A 24234-nucleotide genomic window follows, 5' to 3' on the forward strand; every position below is an offset into this window, starting at 1 on the left:
CAAGTAGCATTCTCAGTAATTGCTAGGCTTTAATGCCATAATAAAGTCAAAATTGAAACCTTTATGTCAGTGTCTTCTTTGAAGATTGAAGAAATCAAAATTGCGCCCATGTATGACACTATACAGTCCCTGGATTATATACACTGTTGATGAACCATCTTTCTAATTCATTGAACAATGCAACAGATAGGTCATGTAAATACCAGAGAAGGCCCCTCGATAATCTAACTTCAAATAATGACACTATTATCTTCACGAGTATATAATTCATTTAATTCTTTTGTTATCGTAACATAAAACAAGGACGCTGTATATGGTGATGCTGAATTTCCCTAACATTCAACATGCAGCTTTAAACAGATATGTAGGCTTTTAGAAGCTGCAACAAATGCAATACATATAATAATCTCGAGCCGCCACTATTCCTATATAGCAGGCTACACAATTATAGATTGCCGAGCCATCAACTTCAAGATAACATTTCTGCATCTGCCGAATTGCCTGAAGAGAAAAACTCTCCTCCGTTATGACATGCTGCCTTGACGTCAGACGAGAGGCCACGGCGAGGAAACTCTCTCTAATTACTGTTTGTGATTATGTTTGAGCTGGATAGCAAAAAAATACATGAAAAGGCCCCAAGTCACTTATAGTCCTTAATGAAATAACATTTACTCGACATCACCTTGCAAAATTACTTCAGACACGTATCACAATGATAGTTATTAATCTTATCATTTCATCAGCCGATTGAATTATCGGAAGAAAAGAGAAACTGAATCATAAATAATATGCCGTTCGCAGATTGGGAAAGCCAAGGTTACTTGCATTTTGGGTAAAAGTGAGAAATGGTACGGTAAGCTTTCTGATGAAAATTTAAGAACCAAAAACTTGTTTATTTCACATAGTTTATACCCAATGGTTAAAATGATAACGCTCATTGTGTAGCAATTAGTTATTACATGCATCTACACATAATGCATCATAAATCCTTACAATAAATGGGAACAGTACATAGGGATGAACTATCATCATAAACCTATTATAAAATGAAAACGACACCGATTATTTATCACCATATTATGAGGTGAGGTGCTGGTACAGTAGGATGTTTCTGTGATATTTGAAAAGTGCAATATACTAGATGTTATTTATTTATGTTAAAAAAATTACATCTATCAGCACAATGGTAAGACACTAATTATCAACATCCATGTATGTACATTAACCATTGAATGTACCTATGTTTTAATGTCATCTGACATTTCTTTAAGTAAACATACTAAGATAGGAAGTTAAAGCAGGGCTCTGCTTACAGTATGTCATTTACACAATTAAAGAATGATGTTCCACTTCACGCAGGTAAGATTAATAATGTTCACTGCACATAATTTGAGTTCTATATCTCTTCCCCTCCTTGCCCACCTTTTCCCGGAGCTTTCCCCTCCCTCCTCCCACCAAACCTCCCCCCCCAAAAAAGGGTGCAATTAGCTGATAATTACCCTTTAAACTATTTAGCAACATCTGCCCTGATTGTTATATTCAGAGAGGGCTAGACTTAGTAACATCTCCATTAACATGTAGGTGAGGGAGGGCCTAATGTTGATTTTTGCTTTGAAAAGGTTAAAGACCTTTCTCAAAGTTTTCAGATAATTGCTGCATCACAATTACTGCAGCATTAACTAGTATACATGTATGCAGTACATGGTTCTGTGTGAATGGAGATCTGTTACAATGTAACCTGCTGCTTTACATGAGAAAGAAATAATACAACAATTTACATAAATAGTACCAGTTGGCAATTTGCCAAACTTAACAACAAATTGCAACTGAAATATAAATGACACAAATTTGATCATGTTTTCTTCAAAGAAATGTATAACACGACCAGAAATTGGACGACCAAAACATAAACATTTCATAGCTGGGATAAGGTAAAATTTTTAACTTTCTGTGATGTGAAAATGTTGACACAAAGGTACAACGAAACAGAAAAAGTTGCTGTAGAAACTCCTTTTTTTCATAAATTATAAAGTGCATAAAAAGAATTCTCTGAGCATTAATAATAATGATAAAAAACTTGAATCAAGTGCAGCGAGGACTATTAAATGTATTATAATTCAATCAGAAAATTAATGATTTAAACAAAAAGGATATATAGTACATAATACTTACCATTTGAACTATTTCTGGATACAAGTCTTCTGACAGCACCCCTCTACCTGTGGTTATATAGTCGACCAATTCATTCAAACTAGCTCTTTTAATTTCTTTCCCTTTTAAGTCCGACACAGCGTCCATAAAATCAAATACAACACAGCACTGGCGTAATTTCTTGCTCACAAGGTCTGCCTGTTCAGCAGGTGGAGTGTCTGCAATGGAAGGCATTGGAGAAACATACAATGAATTAGCATCTTCTTTTCCCAATTTATGAGCAACTTTGTCTATAACCTTCATCTTGTTCTTATCTACCATCGCAGGTACCGGATTCATCCACTGTTTAATAGCATTTGTATCGTTTTACGTTAATTCCTTTTATAGACCACTGAAACTCGGTGTGTGTTGTTGCATTTCAAATCTGTCATAAACAACACTTCTCCAGTTGGTCTGGTTTACACACAGATCTAGCGACATTTTTCTCACCACTCAGTCAGTGTAGTGGGTGATATTTCCATAAGGCTTATAAAAACATAGAGAGGCATGAGATTTGCCATACGATCTGGAAAAATATCTGATATACGTCGTATAACGACGTATTGCCCGTGGACGCTCTCAACGGAGTCGGGTCTAGCTGATGAACGTTAATTTATGATCCAACCAAACCAAAGTAGCTTCATTATTATTACGTACATCTTCCTTTTCCTGTTTCAAACAAAGTCATAATTCCATCAGCATACAGAATTCAATTTACACAAAGCTGTAACAGACCAATGGTGAAGACCCACAAAACAAAACCACAAAATACAGACAAATGAATTCCAGTTTTTGGCGATTACACTTTTTACTCAAGCAGCTGATGAAGAGAGAGAAGAACCAATTTTGAAAAGAAAGTCTCCCAGTTCAGAGGAGCTCAAATCCTTGAAACACCACCAAACAGAACGACTGAGAGCTGAGAAATATTGGACTTTGATGAGAATATATATTTAACGAGTCACACAGCATTGTGATTTCCGAGGAAAGGCCTCACTCGTGAGCTACGCTGAACCTGTTCTGTGTATACATGCGGACTGAACTAATATCCCGTCATAATTACGAGGATCTAAATTGAGTTTTTAAGGGTCAGCTTTTTGGAATCCTGGTATGGTGAAGACTGATTGAGTGAAACATAATCCACATCATCGTATGGATTTCTTACAGGCTACGAAGCCACCCAGTGATGGATGTACACAAGTGTATTTAGGGAAGATATTCTCTTCTTATTAACCGATATCGTTCACTGAGCAAGTAAGGAGGCAAACATCTATCACATATTTGACACAGATAAACACATAGGAAGAGAAGGCATCTGTATATATCTGATACAGCAAAGAGTTGGAAAAAATTCCAACTTCATTTATGTAGGACAGAATCTGTTAGACAAATAATTGTGGTAACTCATTTCTCCCCACTTTGAGGCTTCTTATCAGAATCAACCAACATGTTGGGAGAAAGTATAAAACTATAAGAGTAATGCTAGAGAAATATTAAATTGGCAGACTACTGTGGAGATGAAAATATTCCTAGCTCTACCACATAGACACTACATGAAACCTCCACCTCAATTTCTTTTCACTTCAAAATGAAACCATTTTCACTTTTTACAGTGATGAAGAGTGATTCCTGCAGATGGCAATCACTTATCAATAACAGGCTGTTGACTTATGGTAGATTTCGGAAGGACAAGGTGATGGCAGTTGACCTGGAAGGGGGTCAATCGGGTGCAGCACTAAGAAAGTTACCAGTTAATGGGCTTGGTAGATCTGAGAAAGTGCGATGGAAGTATCGAGACAGGTGAGAGAGGAGTGTACCCGTTTTTATGATAGGTGGAAATTTGTCCCTAAAATTTTGATAATCTTTGAATGTGTATTTTAGTGATCGATATACGTTATACGGCATGAACTCCTGAAATTCGTTTTTTCTCCTTGGATTTATATATTGCAACATAAGGAACATTGACTTCTTCAGCTCATCTACACACTACAATTCCACCTGTCAAAGCTCCACATCTTTCATTGTACCACTCAATTTAAATTGGAAGTGATTCAAGAAATGAATGCACAGACTGACTGTGTAGAATTTCATAATCTAATATTCCTTGGGTGCAGCATCACATGGATAAATTGCAAAACATTTCAAAGTTGTGTGATACATGCGAATATTAAAGATGTGAATCATCATCTTCATTTGGCTACACTCCCGAAGGTCGTTGATATGCTTTCATACAATGTTCCAAACAGAACGTCCATTTGAAAACTCTCACCCCTAATAAGTGATTTAATACTGAGAGTTACAGCTGCTTGGATCCTACTTTCTGTATAGACTGAGATCCATGTACTGACTTAATATATTCCAAAACTTACTGGTTTGGATATTTACGAGTGACGAGCTTACCTGTCTCCTCACAACCTTAGCACCTCATTCTACCGTGCCTATAAAGTCCTGGTAAATAAATAACACTGTGCGCCCTCTATGACCGGACCCCCCTTCCGGTCCCTCCTCCTTTTTCATTCTACCATTCCAAGTGCCTACACGCATATTTTTCTTGTGGATAGTTTCCTTGGAAAATTGTCTTGGTTTTCTTCGACGATCGCCGGAAGTTTTTTAGCTTCGGATCTTTAGAAGTTTGACAGTCCTTTCCTGACCGATAAGTATCCTTTTTATCAAAAAGGGAGGGTTTTGGGGACTGTTTTCGTAGTGCGTTTCCTCCTCGGGTTGGTTTGCGGCGGGGTTAGCAGTTCCGCGAAACTGCCTAGGTTCCCGCCCTATTCCTCCCCACGCTAAAGCGTGTTGTTGTCTTTGTGTTTTCTTAGCTTGTTTACTAGCTTTCTTCCCCCCAATTAGTTTCTCTCGTCCCCCTTTTGGGGATTCATATTGCTCACATATATTCACTCTTTTTCGTATGTATTTCTCGCTCTCTCATTTTTGTTTCAGCTTGCATTTTCATGTTAGGCCACCCCGTAGCGTAACCCTCCCCGGCGCAGCGGGAAGGGGGGACACTCTCCTGAACCCTGCAGGCGGAACTACCCCTTACACTAACAAGGAGCCTAAAGATTTACGGTCCGCCACTTGTTACCCTTAGATCAACTTAGGTGAGAACATAAGTGGAAGAATATGTACGCAAACGCATACGGAAACACATAGGTACACTCACCGATAGACATAGTCGATGGCTCTCTGGTGGATGGTGGTTCTGTCTATCTGGTGTGAAGCTCGGAGTCATGAGTCAAGTCGAGCGACCGCTCCTCCGTCCGGCTGTGTCCCACCACCCTCTCGGGGGAGGGAGGCGGGAATGGAGACAGGTAAGCTCGTCACTCGTAAATATCCAAACCAGTAAGTTTTGGAATATTTACTTCGCTCCTCGCTTACCTGTCTCCTCACAACCTTAGCACCGAGTGGCACTGCCCGATGGTGGGAGGCCCGAGGGGTGGGACCTGTTACCCACCGGACCTCGCATCACCGCGCTACCAAATGCCGCTTCGGCGTGTAAAGTGTCGGTCAAGTAGCAGGCGACGAACGTAGTTGGAGTTTTCCACGCTGCTGCTTTGAGTATGTCCTCTACCGGGATGCCGGCGAATAGGGCTGTAGAGGCCGCGACCCCTCTGACGTCGTGAGCCCTTGGTCGGGAGGTCCCCGATGTGAACGGGCGTATGATCTCTACTAGCCACCTGGATAGAGTGTCTTTGGAGGCCGCTGCGTAGGGTGGTCGTGGTATGATGAAGAGAGAAGTTGATTGTCTTAACTTCTCTGTCTTGTTCAGGTACCACTTCAGTGCCCTGACTGGACACCATCGTTTGTCCTCGGCTACTGATGACATGGTCTTAATTTCCGGGATGAAAATGTCTCCTGGCAAGAAGGTCAAGGTCTGGTTCTTTGCAATAAATGACGGGTCTGGAACCATCCTCACCCCGAGGCCCTCAAATCTGATGTGATTCTGCTTGGTGGATAGGGCGTGGAGGCAACTCCTCCTTCTTGCTGACGCAACTGCGACGAGGAAGAGTGTCTTTTTTGTGAGGGCAGCCAGGGAGGCGTTAGCCATTGGTTCGTATGGTGGTCCTGCCAGGGCATGTAACACTGCTGAGAGTCCCCAGGAGGGGGCCGGCCGTCTGATCTGTGGGCGACGATTCGCCATGCCTTTGATGAGTTGTGCAATGTACGGGTTATTGCTCAGTGTGGAGCCATCTGGGAAGCCCTGGTGGATGGCAGCGATGGCCGACCTGTAATTCCTGATAGTGGAGACTTGTTTCCCTTCTCCGAAGAGTGAGAGGAGGAACTCGGCTATCTGTGTCACAGAGGCAGCAGGCAGCAGCATCTGTCTCGGTCGGCACCATTGGTCGAACTTCCGCAGACGGGAATCGTAAGTCGCTGCGGTCGTTCCCCTTCTAGCGTTGGCTGCCATCTCGGCAGCTGCTTCTGAAAAGCCTCTCTGTCGTAGGGAAGACCGGACAGCCTCCAGGCAACTAATTGTAACCCCTTGATGTCTGGGTGGGAGAGAGTTCCCTGTCTCTGGGACAGTAGGTGGGGCTTGTCCGGTAGACTCACTGGGACGTCCATGAGGAGTTGGGGGATCTCGGCGAACCAGGGTCTGCGAGGCCAGAACGGGGCTATTAGTGTGAACCTGCCCTTGGAGTTCCGAATTTTCCTGAGGACTTGTCCGATCATACATAGCGGCGGGAAGATGTACGCATCCATGTGGTCCCAGGAGAGGGACATTGCGTCCGTGTGGTAGGCCAGGGGGTGGAATCGTCTGGAACAGAAGGTCTGGAGTTTGTTGTTCTTGTGTGTTGCGAACAGGTCTATCGTGGGCCTGCCGAAGATCGAAAAGATTCTGTCGCAAGTCTCCTGTTCCAGAGACCATTCGTTGGGGTCTATATGCCCCCTGGATAGGGCGTCCGCCATCACGTTGAGCTTGCCTGCGATGTGGGAAGCCCTTAGGATCGTGCCGGAGTCCTCGGCCGCTGTTATCACCTCCCACGCGAGTCGGCACAGTCTCTCTGAGCGGGTGCCCCCCTGCCGATTGATGTAGGCCACCACTGTCGTGTTGTCGGTGAAGATTGTGGTTATCGTTCCCTGTACGTGGTCGTTGAAAGCTTCCAGGGCTCTTTTGACCGCCATCATCTCCAGGATGTTGATGTGGAGAGATGTTTCTGTTTGGGACCACGTCCCCCATGCTGTGCGATTGCTCCAGTGAGCTCCCCATCCGGACAGTGACGCGTCCGTCGTTATCGATGTCATTGGTAGCTGTATCGCAAAGGGTACCCCTGAACTCCAGTTGTTTGGGTCGAGCCACCATCGAAAGTGTTGTGTGACCTCCTCTGACCTGTAGATGAGCGTTGTTTTGTCTGGGTCTGTAGGGTCTGCGGACCTCAGCAGGTGCAGTTGCAGAGGTCGCATGTGTAGCCTGCACAGTCTCACTATATCGACGAGGCTGGCCATGAGTCCCAGGACCCGGAGCCATGTCCCCGTTGGTGACCCCCGGTGTGCCAAGATCTGTTGTGTGGTCGCCTTGACTGCCGCGACTCTTTCTTCTGAGGGTCGGGCTACCCCGGTGGTGAAGTCCAGTATGGCCTCGAGGAACTGGATCGTCTGGGAGGGTGATAGCCGTGATTTCTTCTGGTTCACGATCCAGCCCAGTTCTTGAAGGGTCTGGAGCGTTTTGTGGACGTTGTTGGTTGCTTCCGATAGACTGTTCCCTACTACCAACCAGTCGTCTAGATATACGTAGAGGGTGACCCCTCTTTTTCTGAGGTAGGCGACTACTGCTCCCGCGACTCTCGTGAAGGTTCTGGGAGCCGTGGCTAGGCCGAATGGGAGCGCCCGGAACTGGTAGTCTTGTTCTGCGTACCGGAACGCTAGGAATCGTCGGTGTTCTTTGTGTATCAAGATGTGCAGGTAGGCGTCCCGTAAGTCTACGGTCGCCGCCCACATGCCCTTTCTGAGTAGGGGTAATATTAAGTTTAAGGTCTCCATACGGAAGTGTTGGTCTGATGTGTTTTGTGTTCAGGGGTTTTAGGTTTAGAATGGGACGCCAGGTGCCGTCCCGTTTTTTGGTCAGAAAAAAGGAGGACCGGAAGAGTGGTCCCGTCTCTTCCGGAACTCTTGTAATTGCCTGCTTGGCCAGCAGGGCCAGAATTTCCCCTTCTAGGGCTAAGCGTTTGACGGGGTCCGTGGGTGTGAGTGTCTGCCTTCCTCCGCCCCCGAAAGGTGGGCTGGAGGAGAATTCTATTTTGTACCCGTGTTTGACTGTGTCCAACACCCACTTGTCCCCGCCAATAAATTCCCATTGCTGGGAGAAGCTTGTTAGTCTCCCCCCCACCGGCGGAATGGCCGCGGTGAGGTGGGCACCCCTAGGGCTGGGCGGCGAACGCTGGTCGATTGGAGGAGCGGTCACTGTCCCGTCTGGTCGACGTGGAGCCTCTGCCTCCTCTGGGGGCCCAGGGGCGGGTCGGACGGAAGGCTGCCCCCCGGCTTCGGCCTCTGAGAGCTCCTCTGCTCATAGATTTGGCGGGTGCTGCTCTCGTTCCCCTAGGTGCTCTGCTCTCCCTCGGGCGGAAGGGTCTGGTTCTCTGGGTAGGTGGGGGTCGGAATTCTGATTTGGCCAGAGTCTCCCTTCGGGCCACCTCTTCCTGCAGTTTCTTTTGGAAGCAGCCCGCAAAAAGGTCTTCCCCGAGGATTGGTAGTTCCAGCATTCTGTCCTTCGCCTCCGTCGAAGGCCAATGGATGGCGGAGACGATGTTTTGTCTACGGGCCTTTACGGACCTGGTAGCGACCCTTGCAAATTGATCGTACGCGAGTCTGACGAGGGGGCCCAGCAGCAGGAGGAGCTGGCCCGCTTCGTCCCTGGATACTTGGCTGCTGTCCTCAGGGAGCTGTTGGTGGTGTCGCATAAGGACTTCGGCTGATAGCATTAGTACCGATGCGAACTTCATGCCCGAACGGGCTGCCATGTCCACCTCTACCAAAAGCTCTTCTAGCTTCCTCTGGTCCGGGGTCTTGAACACGTGTGTGGATGAGGCCCCTTGTTCGGCTTTTAATCTCTCCTTGGCCTCCTGGGGGATGGTTGGGCATCTAAATAGATCCTTCCATGCCTCGTCAGGTACCCTGACCGCTCTATCTGCCCTGGCCGGGAAGGCCGTCCACTTGGTCTTGTTGGCAATGGCCTCAAATCTGTCATAACAGGTTGCGTCTACTGGTATGGTAGTTTTGGGCTTATATGACGCTTCGCAGGTCGCCGTCAATTTTGATACCCGGCCCGCCTTCTGCGGTTGCGTCTCGGGTTCCTCGAACCCCAGGTGTCGTCTGAATATGTCTGCCGCCCGTGTTATTAGCTCCTGTGGGAGGGCTCCTCCTGTCACGGGTGCTTCCTCCGGTTCGTAATTGTGACCAAAGCTGTCCTCCATAGGATCGTAGTCGAGAGGATCTGGATCTATGGGCTCCCCTTCGTCCTCCAAGCCGGAAAGATTCACCGACGCTCTGCAATCCAGAGCGTCCGGGTCCGGGGCCGGTTGCGGGGCCATGGTCGATACGGGGCTGGTAGGGCCCGGTGCCACGTCGGCTACCGTGGACGTCCTTTGCTCCAGCAGGGGCCGTAGCAGGCCGGTGAGTTTGGAAAGCCAAGCTGGTTCCTCTTCCTGACGCCGTCTCGGGGACCGGCGCCTCTTCTTGGATCTTCTGTATCCATCGTCGGAAGAGTCCGAGGACTCGTCGGAGATTAGAGAGTATCTCTTCCTCTCTCTCCGTCTTGGGGATCTTGTATGCGACCCCGATCTCTCCCTTCTGGGTCGGCGGGAGGACTCTCTCTCCCTACTTTCTCGGGCCGGGATCTCCGTCTGAACCCGCCTCTCCGGCTCCCTGTCCGGCTCCCTGGAACGGGACCGGCTCCGTCTCCGCGTCCCCTCGGTTGCTCTCTCTTTAGGACCCGAGCCTCCCACGGCCGGGGGGCCGCGCTCTGTGGGTCTGTTTAGCTGCGGCCCGGACTGAGACGGAGTCTCCAGCCCGGCCGAGCTGTGCCTCTGCTTTGGAGGTCTTTTCCTGGCAGGAGCCTTGCCTTTGCTCCTGCCCTTCCCTCTGGCCGTAACTGATCCGGACGTAGCCGGGGCCGTTAGGGGAATTCTTTCTCTTTCTCTTTCCTCTCTCTCTACCTCTTTCTCTCCTTCGGCCCTCTCCTGGCCACTCTCCTCCACCTCTCTCTCTACTACTCCCTCCTCCTCTCTATCTCCCGTTATTCCTGGAACCTCCGGCGCCCCGATTGCGCTCGGGATCGAGTCCAGCCTTCCCTGGAGCTTGCTACGTAAGCCCTCAAGCCACAGGTCGATGTCCTGCCACTGAGCTGGTGTAAACTTAATACACACCAGGCAGGGGTCTCGTCGAGTGCAGGATCTGCATTTTGGACAAAGGTCGTGTTCGTCCCAGGCTCTGCCTGGGCGAAACATAGAGCAGTTGATGCACTTCAATGGATTGCGTGACATGCTGAATAACCGGATTAAGGAAGATTACTTCTTAGTGATAAATGAACAACAATAGAAGCTTAACGTAAGAGGGGAGAACTAGGGAGGGAATTAGGCTTAGGTGGAGCGTAGCGTAACCTAGCAACGGTAAACAAGGTAACGCTACGGGGTGGCCTAACATGAAAATGCAAGCTGAAACAAAAATGAGAGAGCGAGAAATACATACGAAAAAGAGTGAATATATGTGAGCAATATGAATCCCCAAAAGGGGGACGAGAGAAACTAATTGGGGGGAAGAAAGCTAGTAAACAAGCTAAGAAAACACAAAGACAACAACACGCTTTAGCGTGGGGAGGAATAGGGCGGGAACCTAGGCAGTTTCGCGGAACTGCTAACCCCGCCGCAAACCAACCCGAGGAGGAAACGTACTACGAAAACAGTCCCCAAAACCCTCCCTTTTTGATAAAAAGGATACTTATCGGTCAGGAAAGGACTGTCAAACTTCTAAAGATCCGAAGCTAAAAAACTTCCGACGATCGTCGAAGAAAACCAAGACAATTTTCCAAGGAAACTATCCACAAGAAAAATATGCGTGTAGGCACTTGGAATGGTAGAATGAAAAAGGAGGAGGGACCGGAAGGGGGGTCCGGTCATAGAGGGCGCACAGTGTTATTTATTTACCAGGACTTTATAGGCACGGTAGAATGAGGTGCTAAGGTTGTGAGGAGACAGGTAAGCGAGGAGCGAAGTAAATTAAGAGTTACAGCTGCTTGGATCCTACTTTCCGAATATATTGAGATCCATGTACTGACTAAATACTGAGAGTTACAGCTGCTTGGATCCTACTTTCCGAATATATTGAGATCCATGTACTGACTTAATACTAAGAGTTACAGCTGCTTGAATCCTACTTTCTGTATAGACTGAGATCCATGTACTGACTTAATATTAAGAGTTACAGCTGCTTGGATCCTACTTTCCGAATATATTGAGATCCATGTACTGACTAAATACTGAGAGTTACAGCTGCTTGGATCCTACTTTCCGAATATATTGAGATCCATGTACTGACTTAATACTAAGAGTTACAGCTGCTTGAATCCTACTTTCTGTATAGACTGAGATCCATGTACTGACTTAATATTAAGAGTTACAGCTGCTTGGATCCTACTTTCCGAATATATTGAGATCCATGTACTGACTAAATACTGAGAGTTACAGCTGCTTGGATCCTACTTTCCGAATATATTGAGATCCATGTACTGACTTAATACTAAGAGTTACAGCTGCTTGAATCCTACTTTCTGTATAGACTGAGATCCATGTACTGACTTAATATTAAGAGTTACAGCTGCTTGGATCCTACTTTCCGAATATATTGAGATCCATGTACTGACTAAATACTGAGAGTTACAGCTGCTTGGATCCTACTTTCCGAATATATTGAGATCCATGTACTGACTTAATACTAAGAGTTACAGCTGCTTGAATCCTACTTTCTGTATAGACTGAGATCCATGTACTGACTTAATACTAAGAGTTACAGCTGCTTGGGTCCTACTTTCCTTATATATTGAGATCCATTTACTGACTTAATACTGAGAGTTACAGCTGCTTGGATCCTACTTTGATCCTGACTTTATTGAGATCCATGAACATGGGTGACCTTGTTACCATTTGAAACAAAGATGAACACTGAATATTTCTTTTCCTTAAATGCATGAAAATTCACAATTTATACTCTGGTATAAACTTCACATGACCTTTGAACTCCACCAAAACACAATTAAGTTTGTTAGGAAACTGCAGGACCTACAAACAAATTATGATAACTGTCCAAGTTTCCTTTGAACTTGAAGGGATTGATGTTGTTAAGAAGATGCTCATGTTTGACCCAAAAGGATCTCAACCTCCTTTCAAACCAATGTATCTACTGTATGGCTTCTGTTAACTTTATTCAATATTAGGCTACAATTTGTTGGCTACATGACAAAATGAACAAGTTTCCCTTCTAATGGTATTGCATCTACAATATGTTTTACCTTTTGAACTCTGCTGACCTAAAATGACCTTTTGAGCTCCAAATAAGAAAGATCTACCTTTTTCTCAACCTGAAACATCCAATGTCATCACTTCAAGCACTTTTTCTTTTTCAAAATTGATTTGATATTAACTAAAAAAAGAACAATGACCTTTACAAATGACCTTTGTTTGCAAACAAACTATCTAAGCAGGCTCAGCAAGTACTAAGTAACACCATTTTTACTGTCCACATTGGTCGACAGCATTATTAACAGCTTTTTGTTTCCTAACTGGAACTGTTAACTGCTAGACTAACCATGTTAACTAAACTGATTCCTATGCATGTACAGAAATCTCCTGATATATGAGACTGACACTACATTGCAATAAGACGGGGCCAGTGTGCATAAATGGGTAACAAGGAAGTGAAAACAGCACTCTCGAGTTCCATAAATAATTAACTAACAGCTAATTATTAGAACAAAGCTTGTAATTTACCTGTAATTATATTTATGGAATATATTAATCTAAAGAGTGAGCACACAAGGTGAACAATAGGGGAAAAGAAAACAAATTAGTGACAAATGTTCTATTTACAAAGAGTAAAGTTATACAAACTGCAAAGTGAAATAAAAGTGAAAGGCCGGATTAACCTTGACTTCCCACTTCTGCTACTGTGTACCATGCCTACTGTAGGTCCAAACTTAATTTTTAGATAATTTCCTCTTTTGCTCCCTCATTTTACATGAATGACTTACAGTTAAGAGAGACGACAACATAAAAACTTTTGATGAGTCCTGCAAAATGCTTCAATAGAGCGATAAATACTCTAAAATTTTAGAAGGATGGTGAGTTAAGAAAGAGTATTTAGTCAACTATGCTTGAGTATGCAAGTAGTATAGTCAACTACGCTTGAGTATGTGACCACAGTAAGAGTATAGGTAACTATGCTAGGACATGTGAGTACAGTAAGAGTATAGGTAACAATGCTTGAATATATGATTACAGTATGAATATATAGGTAACAATGCTTGAATATATGATTACAGTATGAATATATAGGTAACTATGCTAGAGCATGTGAGTACAGTATTAATCAACTATGCTTAGGTATGTGAGTACAGTAAGATTCAACTAGGCTTGAATCTGTGAGTACAGTAAGAGTATAGTCAACTATGCTTGGACATGTGAGTTCAGTCAGAGTATAGGTAACTACAGTATGCTTGAGTATGTGAGTACAGTAAGAGTATAGTCAACTATGTTTGAGTATGTGAGTAACAGCAAGAGTATACAGTTGTCAACCATGCTTGAGTATGTGAGTACAGTATGTGTTTAGTCAATTATGGACTGCTTGATTGAATTGCAAAACATTTTGGGCTTCTGACAGAACATTCCTCAGGTAATATAATGGATTTGGTGAATGCTGGTAGAATATCATATGAAAGGTCACAAAATACTCAAAAGATTCTTTTGAACAAAAGGTACAGACATAAATAACATATATATAGTGTACACCGCAGCATTTATGGCATTTTGATGATGTGTGGCATTAGTACACACTGTGCTTGTGTTCCTTTGAATGAAAAGTTTTCCGTCACAACAAGAACAACCCTATAAAACTCTTGAATCTCTTCAGATATTCAACATTAGTTGAATGGATACCCAAATGGTATTGTAATGCCTGATCACAGAGACAATTTAACTTGTAAATTAAGCAACAGCATTTGCCAATGGTACACTCAACAAATCCACAAAGTTAAACATCAAATATTGACACAGAGGTGCAATAAGAAAGCAAAATCCATAGAAACCACTTCGCAGAGAAACCTTCCCAGACAGTTGAATGGCAACAAAAAGGACATCAATCTCCAATGTTCACCACAATTGTTTAGTCCAAGACTCACACACACACACACCAGTTTGTAAGGAGAGAGCAGAATGCATGGGAAATGTATAAAATCCCATATTAAGAGTTCCCTGTGAGAGAGCGAGACCCAATCATGAATACAAGCGGAGTACAAAATCTACGAATACCAGTACCTACCTGTTACTGTACAAGTATCGTACTTGCAGGAATACAGGTCTATTTTTCAAAAATATCCTTGAATACGACTACAAAGTCATGCAAGGACTAGCCTTGGCACAAGGATGAATATGAATATGTAATCACCTCATTTATTGCAAGATATTACAATAATTACTATTCTCAAGTAGAGAGGAAGAAAGTAATGCTGCTATAAAGGCAGAATTACGTAGATGTTCTACAAACTGAAAATTCTCTACTAATTTATGGCAATTCCGCTTACACCTCATTTCAAACCTTTCGACTGAATACTTTTGAAGCTTAGAAATCCCATTGCTGCCGTCCACCATGCAAAGCTTGAAATTAAGCTTTGGTATGTTACTACAAACGAGAGGCACTTCTTTCTGCTCCTACGTTACTACCCATAATTACCACACCACAGCACACTATATTTTCGGCTCGACAAAAATAGATAATTACTTTTTATCTTTTCAGTTATTTGCATTCGTATATTTAATGAAAACATTTGGATATGATTTTAATAAGTTTTAACTTTGAAATATGGAAGTTCTAACTCAATAGTGTCAAAGAACAGTCAAAACATGTTAGCAAGAAAACATTTTTTTAAATTAAAGTATGAAAAAAAATGAGTGAATTGCTTAAAGCCTTGCAACTAATTTTATGCAGCAAGCTGCATATCGTCTATATTTGATTTAAAAATTACTCCATATTTTCTCCAAATATATGATACTACCAATGATTGCTAATTTTTGATTTGGCTAATACAGAATTCTCCTTTCCAACATATATAGTATTGAAGGAAATACTACCACTGTTAATGTCACAAATCTTGATAAATTTCTATATTGAGAATAAAACTCCTAAAGGAATATTAGCTTTAGAAGCTTTCCTAACTGAAAAGACTTTATATCCTAATCCATTATCATAAAAATATTAATATATGTGACATTGAAACTAAAGAAAACATCCAGACTGACGTAAATTATGCCCTTGAAAGTATTTGAATTAGTTCTGCCTTGGCCTAAAAATACATCCAACACATAAATACATTCCCAACTCTTTTCTCCTTCTACCCTCTTGATAGTCAATTCAGCACTCAAATTAATGGAAACAGATTTACCTCAAAGTACAATTCTGGCTGTAACAGTTGCATAAAACGATTCTGTGACACTATAAATTGTTCATTAATAGACTTCATTCAGTGGTTAGACAAGGGGTGTTGCAATAGAGAAGTTTTATTATACCAATTTATGTTCTGGATTGTAAATGAGATAGCAAAAGCATAGAGAGACATATATATGTATATAAAAAGAGGAAGTCAAATTATCCTCTGTTCACTGTTCAGGATCTTCTACAAAATGCAGCCCACCTACTCCAGATAATCCTTCTTCCATCCATCAAGCCAAAGTTTGAACAGTTTACTGAAAATCAGTTGTGGGATGAATTTCACTGTAATCGATTTTTGATTGCCTCCTTTTTGTATTTTTGTAATATTTGAAAGTCAATTTAGTCAAAAAAATCCTTTGTCATAAAATATTTAAACCCAAACAAACAACTAAACAATTAAGTAAAAGTAGAAATAATACTCCATAATGCTGTTTTTTAGAGGATTCCTAGATTCATTTCCTTGCTGATTTCCATATTTTTGCATATTTCGATTAGTTTGTATAATTTTGCGTCACAGAATTCGTTGTCTCTCTTCGATCTATATTTCTTCAGTATCTTTGTTCTTTTGTCTGTACTAACAGATATGATTCTTCTACAGTTTGCTTGTATCGCCTCCATCTTGGGCATTGAGGAAAATTTATTCTCTTGCACTATATTTCTATAAGTCTTTTGTACTCTTTTAACATAATGACAGTCGAATATCTCAAGGGAGCAAGATTGAACTACGAGGGTACATGCTCTGTCAAGCATCACATACTGCATTGTACTTAACCTCTACAAAAAGATTCTTCAAATTTTAATAAACACACTCAAGAAAAGCGCAACAGTGCCTAGCATACAGTCCGCAAATAAGGAAAACTGGCAATTTATGTATCAAGGAGGAACTGGCATAGACCTGTAAGTCCTGCCAAAGCAAAAATAACATGTAAATTGTTTACATGTATGTAAATCAGCCAGAGTAATCAAAGAAAATTCCAAGTGACAACCACAGCAGGTGTAAGCAGCATGAACTATTTTATCAGATTAAATTGATGACAGAATATAAAATGCCTGTATTAACTAGCATCAGCAATACTCCAAAACTTTTGACATGCCAGGGATAAAAACTTGCTAGAACTTTTGAAAACCTGCTTTCCTGAAGTTAGTTCCATAATTTTTTTCCGACCCAGCGGAGTGCTAAATTAAGCTAAATATTACATATTTCATTGAGGGGAAATTCTTTGAGGATAGGTTGATGGCACTAGTTTGTACTCATGTTTGAGAAAACATGAAATGAATGACCACTATTTGATGTTCTAGCCTATGTGTGGGAATACTGGGTGACCTTTGGATTAAGTTCAATATCATCCATGTACAGAACACCTAGTACTACGTAGCAATGATATGGACAGAGTGTGGAGAAGGAAAAGTTATTGGCACATTTTCCGCACAGTATGAATGCTTAAAGCCCACTCGATACTGTACAGTATAATACTGTACTGTAGATACTGGGTATTCATGTGACAGATAAACTATCTACTTCTACTATAACTTGATTTGCTGCAGCCACAGTTTTGGATGATGACACTACGTAACACTTCATAAAAACTGACACATCTGATGTATCACATAAAATAAAACTTTGAAGGCTCTAATTGTTGCGTTTTGATGACCCTACTACAGACTGCCGAGACCTTAACAATAGAAACCTTGACTGTACTACTACTCTAAGTACTGTAGTCAGAGCAACAGTCACTGAACACTGCAAATAGCATTCTATAAATCAAATTAAAGTGATTGGCTTGCAATATCAGTTCTGTTCTCTGCCCTACTTCCTGCTGCATAATTGGCTTTCAAATGAACTACTTAACAATTATCTGTAACTCTACAATGATGAGCGAACACGCTTTCACAGTGACTATCAATGTTAAAAGCTTGCACCAGTTTCCATGTCCATATCCATTTACCTTCTTTCTTTTTTTTCCCATGTACTTTATGACAGCCACATTATTAATGCAGAGTCCGTCCTCTGATCCGAGAAAGACACCGCATATCCAGTTAATCAATGAAGTGATCAAACTTCCTTTGGAAGAGTAATTCCCTTCTTCATAATGCTTCTCCTTAATTAATAACTTGGACTAGCCTAATAGTAAATCAAATATCTCTTGTATCCCAGGGAGGCTAGATCATAGGGAGTACAAGTCTGTATTTACAGCCAATACATAATCACTGTGATTGATGATAAAAACTTGCAAGACCAGAAAATGTTCTCAACTATCCATCACCGAGATGATTAACAGCAGTACTAAGACAAACATAAACAGAAGGCAAAATCATGCTCTGAACGTACAGTTTGGCTGAATGTACGCACAAACAGAAAAGTCAGAATTTCACAAAAGATGCATAATATAACCCATTATTGGTAAAAGCAACGTATCTAAGAAAGAAATGCTGCAGCAGCTGCAAGATCTCCTGCAGCCAGACAGAATCAATATCCAAAGATTATCTCAGAAGACCAGCAATGCCTATAGCGTGGAACTGTGTAGTGAAGAAGGTTGCATCCTACACAGCCTGCCTGCAGGAGACTGCAGCCCCCTCAGCCGCCTACTTTCAACACCATGCCTGGAGGCTACACTTTTGTGTGTTGTACCTTGGCATTTCCAAGTTCAGTAAGGAATGAGCTTGTTCGGGAAATGTGTGATGAGCTATGCAAGGTAGATCAGAGGGCATGATATGTAGAGCTGAGACAGGTAAGAGAGGACTGAAGAAACAAAATATTCAATCATATGCTGTACAGAAGCAATCAGTTATAACATATATTTATGATGTTCGCAACGCACAGACAAGGGACGAGGAATTTGAAAATCTGGCTTTCCGCAAATAACAATGCTTCAATTTAAAAATCCTGAATGGTCTGTGAAATATAATATGGGTAAAGTTAAAACATGAAAAACTTTGTCTTCTAAAGTTGTTAACTTAATTGGTTACTTGGGAGGAATCCTGCTATTTTTTGGGGGGTTTAAACGCTGAAAAATAAGCCTTGACATAAGTTGAGCTCCACTGGCAGTAGTTTGATACTGTATTATAAACCTACTAACACATCATAAGGTATATACCTACTAACACATTATAAGGTATAAACCTACTAACACATCATAGGGTATAAACAGGCTACAAACACATCATAAGGTATAAACCTACTAACATATCATAAGGTATAAACATACTAATACATCATAAGGTTTAAACCTACTAACACATCATGAGGTATAAACCTACTAACACATCATAAAGTATAAACCTACTAACACATCATAAAGTATAAACCTACTAACACATCATAAGGTATAAACCTACTAACACATCATAAGGTATAAACCTACTAACACATCATAAGTATAGCAAAAAATTAAATGGTGACAAGCTCAAGGAACACCATGCCTCATTATATACTATATTAAAGTTGACCAGCAAGTAAGGCTAATAAATTTTATAAAATATAATTTTTTTTTTTATAGATGAGCCAAGATATAAACAGAAAATAATTAAAACATCATATATGTTCACAGTTAAAAATTTAATAGAGAAATTTAACACCAACTTGTAGGCAAATAATACTAGTCACTCACCACCTACTGTAATGCAGAGATAATGATTGAGAAATTACTAAAATGCATGTAGCTAGCAAGAAGGTTATTTCTTATAAATTGATGCTGTGAGTAATTTGAATCTGCACTGATGATATGAAAGTGCTGTACTATGCAGTACATGATAAACTCTATCATATCAAATACAAAACTAGTGACACCACCAGCTAAATACCCACCATATGCACCGCATTTAGTATAGTCACAGAAAAGTGTTGCATATTCATGTTACTGTAGTTATAAATGAAAGAAAACAAATATTGTAATATCTTTCACAAACCATATACATCAACTCTACCTACAGGTTGTGTATCAACTTGTGGATCTGGACAAAGAATCCCTACAATTCTGATCTGTGGCAGTAGAACTAAAACTGAGGGGAAAATTTTAAAATCACAGTACAAGAGTTTTTAACCTCTAGCATCCATTCAACTGGCCTACTGTATGAGCCTCACAGTTAGCAATTATTTATACTTCCTGAAAGGGTTAGCTAATTTCACGTTATGTTGTCAAGTGTTATAATGATCCCATCAAGTTACTTGAGAAAAGGTCAAATTTGGTGTTAAATTTAGACTCCTTCCTGACTCTCTAAACGGTATTAAAATGAGTATTCATTTAATGGGGTAAATTTCTACCCTTGGCAGATTGCCTACTTTACAAGTCGACCTGCCCCTTAAAATGCCTCTTTTCAATGATTCTAACAAATTCTTTGAGAAGAGGTCAGGTTTGTTTTTAACCTTAGAAGACTAATTTAGAATATTTATGTCAGAATAAAAACTTTCTTTTGAGTATTTGTTAGGATGTAAGGGAGCTTCATAACTTTATTTCGACCCTGCAGATTTGAGAAACTTGACAAATTGCTAGACATGTTTCTACTGCAAAACCAGTTACGAATAATAATACTCGACCAAACATCACTATACTGAACATACTATGTAGACATAAAATGTTCAGTAATTGTCCTGTGACGAGATGGGTCCTCACGTAAATCTAGCCATGGTAAAATGCCTCTATTCCTACCACTGAAAACATTTTAAAACAAAGGTTAGTAGGATACACCTGACACTACCACACAAATGACAAACAGGGTCCAAATTTATCGATACCAAAAGTCAGATGGTGATTAACAGAATCACCTTGCTGTGTTATCTCACTATCATGCAGTGTTATCTCACTATCAATCTTACACTAACATTTAATGCTGTACATGTGTCTACAGTTCAACACTGTGTGCAAGTTAGTTTCTCTTACCAGCCACCTATGATAAATACTGGACTCCGAAGAATTGCATCCATCACACACTCACCAGGGAATAATTTAATGATTCAAATTTTGCATAACATTTATTTAAAGCTCTGAATTTTGTCTCTCATCGAATAGTTAAATGTGGTTTCTGAGTATGAAAACTGCTATCTTTGCACTGTGATCCCATCTTCCCCATTTTGCATACCGTAGTATTTTGCAATACGATACCTGATAAATTAATCCCTTGAGTTTCTGTGGTCTTTGGTCATAGTTTAATTGCACCAGGCATACTGTCCCCCTCTGAACCATCCTATAACAAGAGTCCATAAGTCTAAATACATGTCTAACTAAAAGGAGAGGCAAAATTCCAAAACTTACCTGGTTTGGACATTTATAATTCTCATCACAACAGCACTCTCGCTCTACTGTGTCTAGAGTAAACTGGTAACCTTTTAACACTGTGCACCCTCTACAACCAGACTCTGCTGGTCAAAACCCTCCATTCTCATGCTACCACCCAAGGTATTTATAGAACGTTTGTTTCGTCACAGATTTTCCATCATTTCGAATCTCACGGAACTGTTGTAATCAGGACCGATTTTGGTGTTTACAGAAGAGGCAGATCTTTGGTCTAACTATCGTCCGTAGCCCGATGAGTATCCTTTTTAATTTGGAGTGTTGTTGGATGGATCCTGGGCACTGCCAATCTCCCATTTTCAAAGGCTTTATCAGGGTATATGTACAGTAGTGGTTCTGCAAATTGCTTCCACTACTTTACAGTTATAGAGGAGGCACAGTGTTCAAAGGTTACAGGTTCTAGACATTGTACCGCGAGAGTGCTGAGGTTGTGAGGACACAGGTAAGCAAGTAGCAATGTAAATGCCTATATCTTTTCTTTATAGTATATGATACCCATGCTTGCCAGAAATCCTGAAGGATGTCAAAGTTCACAGAGAACGAATTAGTGTAAGATGTAACACAAACAAATTGACAAATAATCATCATCGCATACAAGATGTAGTCAAACAAGATTAGAGAAGTAATTCAGCTACTTAGAACACTTTACACTCTCAACCTCTTCCAGAAACAACACAAATTACTGTATGTCTTTCAATGCTTGGAAAAATTGCAATAACATTTAAAGTGGTTTATGGTTTGATTTTCGACATTTATAGCCTCGTTTGGTATTAAAATGTCAGACACAAGCTATAAACAGAAATTGGAAAAGTTTATATGCTAAATATTAAAGGTGAAACACAGCATTTAGTTTTTGGTGTTTGTGTTAATAGGTAGCAGGTGTATACCACCCATTACTTTACCCCACCTACACCCATTCCGTCCTTAACAAAGAAACTTAATGGTTTGGGTATTTATGAGTAATGATACTTACTGTACCTGCATTCAGCCATCAAAATATACCTACCATCAGCTGTTATCAAGTCCATTGTCCGTACCAAGTACAGTAAGCATTCACTAACATTCTGGTAGCATACATGTACAAATCAGATTTAAGATTTTATACTTCATGCTAACTGTTTATAATAACATTTATGATGAGAAAGGTTGCCAAGGTGATGTGCACACAACACCTTGGCAACCTTTTCTTTACGAACAAAAGAATAACAATAACTGGTTTCAATAATCAAGGGTACTTACAACTAATAGTGCTGAGTACTCTACTCAAAAGTACGGATACACACTGAAACACGTAACATGGCATTGAATGCCTACAGTACTGTTTAACATAAATCTTGACTCAACTCTGGGATTTATACCCATTGACACTGTATTCCACATCAAATGATGATTTCAAATAATATTAATTGACCTTTGCCCTGAGTTCCTAAAAAATTTGGAAAAGAATATGTGGAAGTTCTTACCATGTCCACATTTGACTACAAAGGGCTCATAAATGTCCATATCCAGAATAGTTTTGCATATTCAACAAATTGTGTAAGATGACCCCTATATGACCTTTGACATTTACTTCCTGAACACTCATATGATACACTTTTCACAATAGTTATGAATAAAAATTATCAATGGATAATCATGTACATATCTTACGTATATGGGTATGCTCAGTAGATGGATATATATATCGTGAAGCAATGTATTTCTCACCTTTCAATAGGGCTAGTGGTTGCAGTTCTGTGTTTTGCTGGTTCTGATATTTTGAAGATCCCTGTGACTTCTTTTGTTTCCCTTTCCTTAATGATTTCTTGGCAAAAGGATCGATCCTGTCTACTACTGGCCCAGATGACATTTTTATTCACTTTATCAACTGTTCATGAAATGCCTGTGAGACAATAGAAAAGATGAAGAGGAAAAATGTTAGTAAACTCCCAACAGCTTACTGGTTTGGATACTTGTGAAAATTATGAACCGTGATACTTACATGTCTCGTATACATCTGCACTCCTATCTCCCTAGCTTACGACAGTTGGTAAAAAGTTTGCGCTGCACCCCCAATCCCCTCCCCCATCCCCTCTCCCAACCTTCTTGACCTCATCAGGTCACTGCTATCAGCTTTGCAAATCTACCATTCTGAAGTTTTCGCCACTTGAATTTTTAGAGCATTTCATTTTGAAGATTACAACAGAAGACATGTTGATATAGAACAGGGTTGTTCAACCTTTTGCAGAGGAGGGCCACATGGAATGATTATGATGAAGGAGGGGCCGCATGAACCCTACGCTCGATTTTTCGATTTTTTGCCCGAAGCCCAAGGCAACAAAGTGTGAGCACTGCGCGCGGAGCGCACTGATTTATTTTCCTTCCTGATAAAACAGATGAATAAAGTTCAGTCGCCCCCCCCCGTCCGCTGAGAGAGTGTTACACAAACTGACCTGTATGCAGTTTTTTTGGACCCAGAAGGTTCGAATGATTGATTATATAGCTTCAAATTGTTATCAATAAATCTGCTCACTAAAATTTCGCACCGTATAGAGCATCTCTGGCGGGGCCGGACACAACCCTGCGGCGGGCCGGACTGTCGCCCGCGGGCCGTAGGTTGGACAACCCTGATATAGAAACTGAGGGTAATCTCCATTTACACCTCCTTTTTAAGACTGACTGTAATCTGAATCAATACCATGAAGAGAATCATAGTACACTTCAAGATAACTTGATTGCCAATAATTTTCTAATCATCTTTTCCATTGCATGCATACATCAGTTTCTTCCAAATGTCTCTCTTTTGGATTCAAGTTTTATTTTTCGAGAACAACATAAATCAGACAACTCTGCATAACAGTTACGATTCATTAAACAAGTTAATCAAAGCTTCAGGTTCTGTTTTACATGAAAAACCTTGTAATGTTTAAAAAATATCATTTTTAAACAAGATTAAGATTTATTAGAAGTTTTACTTTTAATTTTACAGCATAATTTTATTTCCGTGATTTATTTTACGCAAACAAAAATTTCCATGTATCCTCTTTTCATTTAAGTGAATAAATATCCATGATTTTGAAAGAGACATGATTTC

The 24234-nt window shown here is 41.2% G+C and overlaps 1 protein-coding gene across 5 annotated transcripts in view; it reads right to left on the minus strand.

The window, feature by feature from the left end:
- The window catches only part of LOC139971355 (serine/threonine-protein phosphatase 2A 56 kDa regulatory subunit epsilon isoform-like), a 96790-nt gene that overhangs the window by 55012 nt on the left and 17544 nt on the right, over positions 1–24234 (minus strand). For all 5 annotated transcript variants that reach the window (XM_071977717.1, XM_071977720.1, XM_071977718.1 and 2 more), the window contains exons 2-3: positions 22869–23043; positions 2173–2369 (exon numbers count right to left, since the gene is read on the minus strand). In XM_071977717.1, the coding sequence (XP_071833818.1) occupies positions 2173–2369; positions 22869–23010 (339 nt within the window). In that variant the 5' untranslated portion in view covers positions 23011–23043. The remainder of the gene's footprint in view (positions 1–2172; positions 2370–22868; positions 23044–24234) is intronic.

Source organism: Apostichopus japonicus, chromosome 8, assembly GCF_037975245.1.
Source record: "Apostichopus japonicus isolate 1M-3 chromosome 8, ASM3797524v1, whole genome shotgun sequence".
Lineage (NCBI taxonomy): Eukaryota > Metazoa > Echinodermata > Holothuroidea > Aspidochirotida > Stichopodidae > Apostichopus > Apostichopus japonicus.